This window comes from Cebus imitator, unplaced genomic scaffold, assembly GCF_001604975.1.
Source record: "Cebus imitator isolate Cc_AM_T3 unplaced genomic scaffold, Cebus_imitator-1.0 Scaffold458, whole genome shotgun sequence".
In the NCBI taxonomy this organism is placed as follows: Eukaryota; Metazoa; Chordata; class Mammalia; order Primates; family Cebidae; genus Cebus; species Cebus imitator.
In genome coordinates, this window is record NW_016107773.1 from 845961 (window position 1) to 855193 (window position 9233).

Genomic DNA, 9233 nt, shown 5'->3' on the forward strand with positions numbered 1-9233 from the left:
GTGAAACCCCATCTCTACTAAATAATACAAAAATTAGCCAGGTGTGGTGATGGAAACCTGTAATCCCAGCTACTCAGGAAGCTGTGTCAGAAGAACTGCTTGAACCTGGGAGACAGAAGTTGCAGTGAGCCAAGATTGCGCCACTGCACTCTAGCCTGGGTGACAGAGTGAGACTGTCTCAAAAACAAAACAAAACAAAAAAAACAATTCCAGTAACACAGTAATAAATAGTTAGAAAAACGTCTGTCATAACCCACCAAACACATACACCAAAGATGAATTTTTTCCATTAAAAAAAGCTTTTCTTTTCCACGGATGGGGAGGTGCAGAGACAAGGTCTCACTGTTACGCAGGCTGGAGTGCAGTGGCATGATCACAGCTCGCTGCAGCCTTGACCTCCTGGGCTCGGGTGATCCTCCCACCTTAGCCTTCTGAGTAGCTGGGACTACAGGCACATGTGACAATGCCTGGCTAAATTTTGCTATTTTTTGTAGAGACAGGGTTTCACCATGTTGTCAGGCTGGTCTTAAACTCCTGGATGCAACTGATCCACCTGCCTCAGCCTCCTGAAGCGCTGGGATGACAGTTGTGAGCCACCACGCCTGGCCAAAAATTACATTTTACAAAGGACTCAAATGAGTGGTGAAATACATTATGTTCCTTGATAGAAAACTCAGCATTGAAAGACACCTATTCTCAATAAATCTATTTAGTATAATTTTGATCAAATCCAAATATTTTTGACAGTTTTATCTAGAAGACTAAATGTGATATAATTTCACTTGTAATGATTGGGTTTACCTTATGTAACAGAAAAAAAAAAAAATAGCAGCTTAACAGGATAGAGGGTTGCTTGACCTAAAAGGCTTGCAGAGGAAAGCGGTTCAGATGTGGTAGGCAATTTTTCAGTGTCATCAAAGACCCACATCACCATCCTTCTGCTCACCCCTCCTTACGGTCTCCTTCCACGTATATGTGTGTGTCTGTTTCTGTATACGTAGAAAAATCTCTAGAAACTTATTCAACAAGCTTAATGTTTATATTACTTCTCATTAGTTGCATAGGGATGGAGGAGAAGTGGCGATTTTATATTCTCCACGATATGATTCTGTGATGTTTGAATATCTTCATGAGCAGTATATTATTATTAAAGTAGCCATTAACAGTTTAAAATAACAGGCTGATTTTAAATATCCAAAATCAGATTATATGGAGAATTATTATATTTAAAATGTAACTTTTAGATGATTTTATTATAATAGTTATCAATTTTCATTTTGAAAGAAAAATAGAAATATAGATGAGAAAAAATACTTAATGTCAACTTTAATTCTACCACACAGCGATAATAATCTTAAATCTTTTGGAATATTTTCTCTTGGACATTTATGTGATTATGTGTGTGTATTTATAAAAACAAGATCTTCTGCCAAGTGCGGTAGTGCATGCCTCTAATCTTAGCACTTTGGGAGGCCGAGGCGGGTGGATCACTTGAGGTTGGGAGTTTAAGACCAGCCTGACCAACATGGAGAAACCCCATCTCTACTAAAAATCCAAAATTAACCGGGCATGGTGGCATATGCCTGTAATCCCAGCTACTCATACTAGATCTGAGACATTTTTCTGTGACATTAAACAGCTTTACATCTTTTTAATTTTTGAGACAGGGTCTCACTCTGTCACCTAGGCTGGAGTGCAATGGTGCAATCACAGCCCACTGCAGCCTCAATCTCCCAGACTCAGGTGATCTTCCCACCTCAGCCTCCCAAGTAGCTGGGACCACAGGGGCAACCCATGATACCTGGCTAATTTTTTTTGTACAGACAGGATTTTACCACGTCGCCCAGGCTGGTCTCAAACTCCTGGGCTGAAGCAATCCACCCACTCTGGCCTCCAAAAATGCTGGGATTATAGGCATGGGCCATTGTGCCCAGCCTACATCTATTTTAATGATTGCCTAATATACTATTATATGGGTATATCAGTTTTTTCTATTGGTTCCTTTTTCAGACATCTTGTTTTTACTTTTTAGCTTTTAGACAACCATATTTCAGTGACCATCTCGAAACAAAAATATTAGTACTAGGATCCATAATGAGTTGAATTGCTCTTTTTCTTTTTTCCCATTGAGATGCGTTTCTGCAATCCACTTGTAATGTGGATTCCAGATAGAGACCATTGAGTTCAAATGAGAGCCCATAGGCACGTAGTTCGGGGAGAGAAGAAGGGACAAATAGGAAATGCAGGGAGGAATATTTCTGAATGAAGTGGCTTCCCTGTCTCCTACATGTGGCTTTTCTTCCTTACCAGCCTTTCTGGGTCCTGACTGTATTCATATTTGAAAGACGAGGGAGGGATATATAATAATTTTTATTTGTGTTTATCCTGTTTGTCTTTATTATATTTTAAACTATTTCGATATGGATTTTTTTTTTAAATGTCGGCCTCCCATCATAAAAAATAGAGTTCTGTGACAGCAGAAATCTTGTTTGACTAGTTGATACCTGTGACCTTGGCACCTAAATGAATGACGGGCATATAAGGGCCTATGGGAAATATTCTACAAGTAAAAAATAATCCTGTATAATGATTAAAAGTTGTCCAAGAACAAAGTACTTGTCCTCTTAGAGGAAACTTTCTATTAAAACGATGATTTTCTTTCTTTCTTTTTTTTTTTTTTTTTTTTTTTTGTTTTTTTTTTTTTTTTTTTTTTTTTTGAGATGGAGTATTGCTTTTGTCACCCAGGCTGGAGTGCAAATGGTGCAATCTTGGCTCAACACAACCTCCACCTCCCAAGTTCAAGCGAACCTCTTGCCTTAGCCTCCTGAGTAGCTGGGATTACAGGCATGCACCACCATGCCCTGCTAATTTTTGTATTTTTAGTAGAGATGGGGTTTCTCCATGCTGGTCTCAAACTCCTGACCTCAAGTGATCCACTCGCCTGAGCCTCCCAAAATGCTAGGATTACAAGTGTGAGCCACTGTGCCTGGCTAAAAATATGATTTTCAAATGTAAACAAAACAGAATATTATAACAAGTCCTCATATCAGCTAGCAAGTTATTCCCACAGTTGCTTTATTTATTATTTTCCTGAAGTATATTAAAGCAAAATTCCAGATCTCTTGTCATTGTATAGTTATATAAACACACTTTGTAACATTAAGTTATTTCTTAGTATCATCTTATACCCAATCCATTTTCACATTTGCCCAGTTTTATCAAAAATGTCATTTTAGACTAAATTTGTTCAAATCTGGATACATGCAAGGTCCATCCATTGCATTCGATATGTCTCTTAAGTCTAAATACGGACGTACTTGTCCCGTTACTTATTGAAGAGCCTCAATCAATTGTCCTGTCAAAGTCCCACATCCTAGATTTGTGTCTTTGCCATTTAATGATACCATTTAACTTGTGTCTCTATCCCTCTCTCCCATTTCTTGTAAACTAGAAGTTGGTTCAGAAGTTTAATTAGATTTAGGTTATATTTTTATGGGAAGATTTTTCATAGGTGCCACTGTGTAGGAATCTCACTGTTGATATTTAAACTCATTATTTAAAATTTTAAAAAGAGGTAGTTCCCAATGTGTAGCACTTGAAGCACACAATTCTCCCTAGCTCTTTGAAAGTTATTGAAAATGTTTAAAAACTAAAAAGAAAAATGAACAAAACTCAATTAAAGTCAGTTGTTAGTGTTGTTCACTGTCCCAAACCCCACCCCTGCCTTTTATTCTACTCAAATATTAGACCTAGTTTAGATAATCTATTTGTGACATGTGAATTCCTAGATGATTTTCTTTATCTATTGGCTGACCACAAGAGGGCATCCAGTGAACATTTTCTAAGCATTGTTCCATTGTCATCTTATGTATGATTGACATAAAACTGAGCTCAAATCAGCCTGCCCTTGTTTGATTGTCCAAATCACCTATATTACGATTTTTATTAAAAACTTAATGAATTTTAAACATACAGTCTGTATACCCATTTAAAAGGTTAGATCCAAGCCTGATATCAGTATCACTCCAGAGATAACTTGCCAGATTTAAAGGGGAAAACGCACCTTTACAATGGAGAAATCTGACCATCACCACTGCTTTAACCAAATAATCAAACATGGTGTCACCCAGGAGCAGGACATTTTGAGATTAGATGCCTCCTGAAGTATTCAGGATTACCTACAACGTGTCTTGACAGAAAAAGAAAAGCTGAACCTGAAACTAACCAATCCCTTAGACCTTATTCCCAGTGTATAGGAAATACAGGGCGAGAGAGAAGCAAATAAAACGGTACCACAATTAGACAAGTCCAGAATGTGCTACAGTTGACAGATTGTCTGGTCTGATCTCATCCTAAAAAGTCAGTGTCATGTAAAAACAAGAAGTTGGATGTACCGGTCTAGATTAAAAGAGACATTGCCAAATACAGTGCTGGAAAACTGTTGGATGGCTCATGTAGGTATCCCAGTGAAAGTTAGGATGCTAATGATGAAAAGACATTTGAAGAGTTTGAGTAAAATTGTTTCATCAAATGTGAGCAGAAGGCAGCAGTATAGATAGAATATATATTTCCTAAAATGTGATTTTATATTAAATACATGAAACAAATTTATAGAATTTGATTATTTCATCAGTATACCTGAAGGTTGGTATTTTCAAGTTAGCCAGAACTTTGCTTTTAATCTCATTGGACAAAATGAGGAATTGTCTTACGATAACTGTCATCCTAAACCAGAGATTTTGTTTCAGATGAACTGTTATTATCTCAATAGTAGTGTGTTTTCCTATTTTTTGGATAGAAATGGGTCTGTAACTAATTGGGGAGTATTTTTTAAAGTGTGGATGAGGAAACCCAGGTTTTAAATGAGCACTAGCTGCATCCGCTAATGATGGCATGAATATATTTTCATCAATAGTGGCAAAGTGTTTTGAGATTTTTGTCTTTCATCATTGTAGACTATACTGTAAAAATCATAGCGGAAATGATGAGAGAGATGAAGAAGATGAGGAACGAGAGAGTAAAAGCCGAGGAAAAGTAGAAATTGATCAACAACTAACTCAGCAGCAACTTAATGGAAACTAGGTATGAAAGTTAATTATATGGGATCTGTTGTCAGGATACAATACACACTGATAAATACATGTTGAAGTAGTGGTATGCAGTAAGATTTTTTTTAAACCTATTATGTTTAGTTAAGAGCATGTTACTAAAATGCTGAGGATTTTGTAGCCTTGCATAGTAGTTGTTTTTTTTTTTTAATTAGCTGATTTTGTAACCATAAAAACAAGCTATCCGCTTTATCAATAAGTGTAGTTGTAATGTCAAATCAATAAGATATTCACACTCCTCAATAACATTATATTGATTGTGTTCCCCTCAAGCATCATATTTTACATTTTTTTATCATCTTTTAAACAGGTTCATGGGACAGAGTTAGAAAACTGGGAATGAATAAGACATCCATAACTACTATTCTTTTTTCACTGTTTTCTAAAATCAAAAAGGGTTTGTAACTTTTTACTGCCCAACTCTTAGATCCTTCATTGAACTGCCTAAAAATGCTTATTTGTTTTATGAGCCTTCACGAGAAGGCTGAGTTTGACATGTTGATATTACGTAGCTATAGTTTGCAGTTTCTGGGAAGCAGTTGAAACACTATTAACTCTGTGTATAGTGTCAGCAGTTAAAGCAGATGAAATGAAGTAAGCTATATTTCTGGACTGAACAAAGTTCTGTTGTTTAGGGTGTTTAAGTTTGTCAGCGGATCCTTACTCAAGGGAAAGCATAAGCAAGTTTTACTTTATAAAGCAAACATGCCATTGGTGGCAGCACATGGTAATTTGTGGACTTCTTTTTTTTCACACTCAAGTAATGGAGGCTAAAAATGAAGAGAACCTTCTTTTTCTCTTGGCTTTGACAGCACATGCTAAAAATCTCTTCCAAGAAGTACGCTAAAGCTTTTCATTTGGTTCTTGTTAAACTTGTTCTCACTGACCAGCATGGACTCGGGCAACTGGTAATGATAAGCTATGAGCTCCAGTGCTTATGCCAAAATTCTCTTGACAGCACACCTCCTCTCTTTCCATGTTATACAAAGGGCTTCTGGCAAAATGACGGAGTCCTTCAAGTTTAAACTAACATTTGGCAACAGCAAATTAAACGTTTTACCGCTTGCTAAGGACTTCAGACACCATGTCCGAAACCTGTTCCTCTCGAGTGCCCTGTTGTGTGGAACACTTCACATATTGGCGCAGAGTACGTAAGGAGGTCTCATGTGCTGTAGGAGTAAAAACGTCTTTGCATAAAACAGTATTTATTTTAACTTTTGTGACCACTATTTTAGAAACTTTATTTAAGATTTTAATGTTTTCAGTCATTGCTTTGGTTATCTATAAAATAGGCTTTTGTGCCCTACTTTTCTTCTTGTAGGGCTTAATGTTGTTTTATCGATCGTCAGAATTGTTTTTGAAAGCCTAAGAACCCAGCTTTTTAGAAAGGATTTTCACACTGGCATTTCTAGCTAGTGATATTTTCTTCTACTTACCTGCTGAAGCACATTTATGCATTTCTTTATGGCAAAACCAAAAAACTTTAGTTGTGGTCTGCCTGATATTACCATAGCACCTCAATACCAAGGGGAGGGATTTTGATTAATCGAATTATTAAGCTACCACAATAAAGCAGATTTTAAAGTAAGAAACGAACATATTAACTTGACTGTACATTAAAATATTCTGCAGCTGATAGAGCAGCATTTTTAAAATGTAACAGGTGGAAAATTACACTGTGCTTAATGACTGAATTTTTTAAAAACTTAGTCCCTTAAGGTCACGTTTGTCAAGTGTGTATTCACACATTTACGTAAGTCAAGGGACTCAATGCTTGCTTTATTTTAACCATCTTTTACTATTTTTAGAAGGAAACTAGCTTTAGTAGTGGGTTGCCCTATATGTTTTCTCTTTTTGCTCTTAATATGCCATTGGGTATTTGTGTGTATGTGATTTTCAAAATTCATCATGACTTGAAGTGCAAGGACAGACCTAGATGTTTGTTTACCAAGCTATGTGACTTCTCCCAAAGGATCTGTACTTTCTTTCCTTACAACAGCTTGAAAATCATTATTTTTTAAATACTTAAATCACTGTGTCTGGATCATTTTTTACATTGTGTGCCATAGACTTACCCATGGGACAACAGAGCTCCTTCATTTTTGGACAACTACTGTAATCATTTGTTTTTTTTTTTAGGAAAAATGGAAGGTGCCAGGGGTAATCATGGCCAGTCAATAATTACATAAAGCAGTTCAAGTACTATAGCTGTCAGTTGATTGATATGTTATGTAGTAAAATGTACGAATTTGTATGGGTTTCTTCAGCCCTTTTTCTGCCACTAGCAACCAGAATAGCACTTTACCTTTTGGTTGGCTAGATAAGTGGCTGACTACCTGTTTTTCTCACTGTGGTGTGATTGGCTAAACAATCTTGCATTAAAAACTCAAATGTAAAATGAATTCACATGAAAAATCATGTTTGGTTGTAAACCTCCAATATTTTGATTCTGTAATCATGTTTTCATCACATGCTGAGTAAAAGTGCCTTACAATGTAAAAATTGTACAGTACTTATGTTCCCAAGTAGCATCATCATCTTCTGGGTAGTAATTACATTGTGGTATTAATATTTAGAAAAATGGACCTCAGCAGTGTATTTACTGTACATCTCTTAAGTCCTTAACTGTAGTTTTAATAAGCATGACATTATTTGATGAGTATATAACATTTACATCATTTCAAAAAATACTGCCGTTACTGTCTTTTATGCATATTTTAGCCTGAAATTTTGAAGCGTCTTTTTTCTTTTTTTTCTTGTTTTGTTTTGTTTTTCTGTTATTGATATTAAACAGTGTAATCTTTGCAAGCGTATATTGAAGATTATTCTGGAGCATTTATTGCCTTACCAGAAATGTTAGTAGGAAATGTTCTTTAGAATAGAAAGATAGACTTGAGTTTCTATACTTTTAATAAGAGCTCTTTGTTCCTGGGGGGAGGGGGGCAGGGGGTAAATTTTACTTTCATCTCAAGTTATTAAAAACCCACAGCTGAAGTAAACTTTATTTCAAGGATCAGCAGTTTTCGAATTTCAGATAGTACTTGCTCAGATACACGCTACTCAAGATATTAAGAGATAACAAGATCTGTAGAACTATTGAATCAGAATCTATGAACTTGAACAAATGTGTGAATCTCAAATATCTCAAAGCAAAAGAAAAAGTGTTCTAGAGTGTTGTTGCTTTTTTTAAAAAGCGCTGCAGTTAAACCAAGGTATGCAGTTTTGTTCTAACAGACATTTAGGTTAATTGTAAAGATAAGGAATGCATTATGGGTCAAAAATCAAACATTCCTCTCATGTTATGTATATTTTGTTCCTGTTATATTGGCTTTATTTTCAAAATTGTAGTTTGTAGTATTAGTTTCCTTTTATTGGTATTCTTGCATATACTATTCATTCAATAAATGACTTATGACTTTCATCTTTGTTTGTCTTTTTTGTGAAAGTGTATACTGAAGCTTATTTGATAACAGCAATTGTATTGTGTTCCTTTTAGTCTTGCTTTATTTCAGAGTAAAATACCTAGTTTGTTTAATAACTTGACATTAAACAAGTATGGGAGAAAAAAAATGTGAATTTGAATCCAGTTCAGAGTTCCACAATATAAAGGTTTTATAATGGAGAGAAACTGCAATCTTTTAAGTACAATCGAACTGCATTACATCTTGTTTTTTTAATTACATGTTTCAGATAGATACCCATGGCTTAAATCAGATCCTCTGGAGCCTAGTTAGAAGGTTATTTTTAGAATAAACTAAAGCTCCTAGTACAATTTATCAGATTGGTAATATGGGTGCAGGATTAATATCCTTGTCGTAAAGGGATTTTACCGACAGCTTTAAATGTACTACTATTACCATAGACAGTATGCTTCTAGTACAGTGTTCATATATTGAGGTTTGTCCATCCAGGGCAGAAATCAAAGTTGTAATGAGTAGGATATGCTCATTCCATACACACAATTCCTAACCTGCAGAGTAGGTTAGGAAAAAATCAAGTAACAGGTTCTAATTAACTCCAGAACATAGGATGGTGTACTTCACTGCAAATGTTACCCAGTAGCGCCTGGTACATGTGTGTCTGTGTGTGTTTAAAATTCATTATTAAGTCTCATTTTAATTGCCA

General features: G+C 35.7%; 1 protein-coding gene across 4 annotated transcripts in view; it reads left to right on the plus strand.

Moving 5' to 3' along the window:
• Positions 1-9233, plus strand: part of PHF6 (PHD finger protein 6) — a 66170-nt gene that overhangs the window by 47436 nt on the left and 9501 nt on the right. For 2 of the 4 annotated variants that reach the window (XM_017511973.2, XM_017511976.2), the window contains exons 10-11: positions 4956-5082; positions 5419-8529. In XM_017511973.2, coding sequence (XP_017367462.1) covers positions 4956-5082 — 127 coding nt within the window. In that variant the 3' untranslated portion in view covers positions 5419-8529. Of the gene's footprint in view, positions 1-4955; positions 8530-9233 lie in introns of those variants that run through there. The other 2 variants (XM_017511974.2, XM_017511975.2) reach the window with 2 other exon arrangements.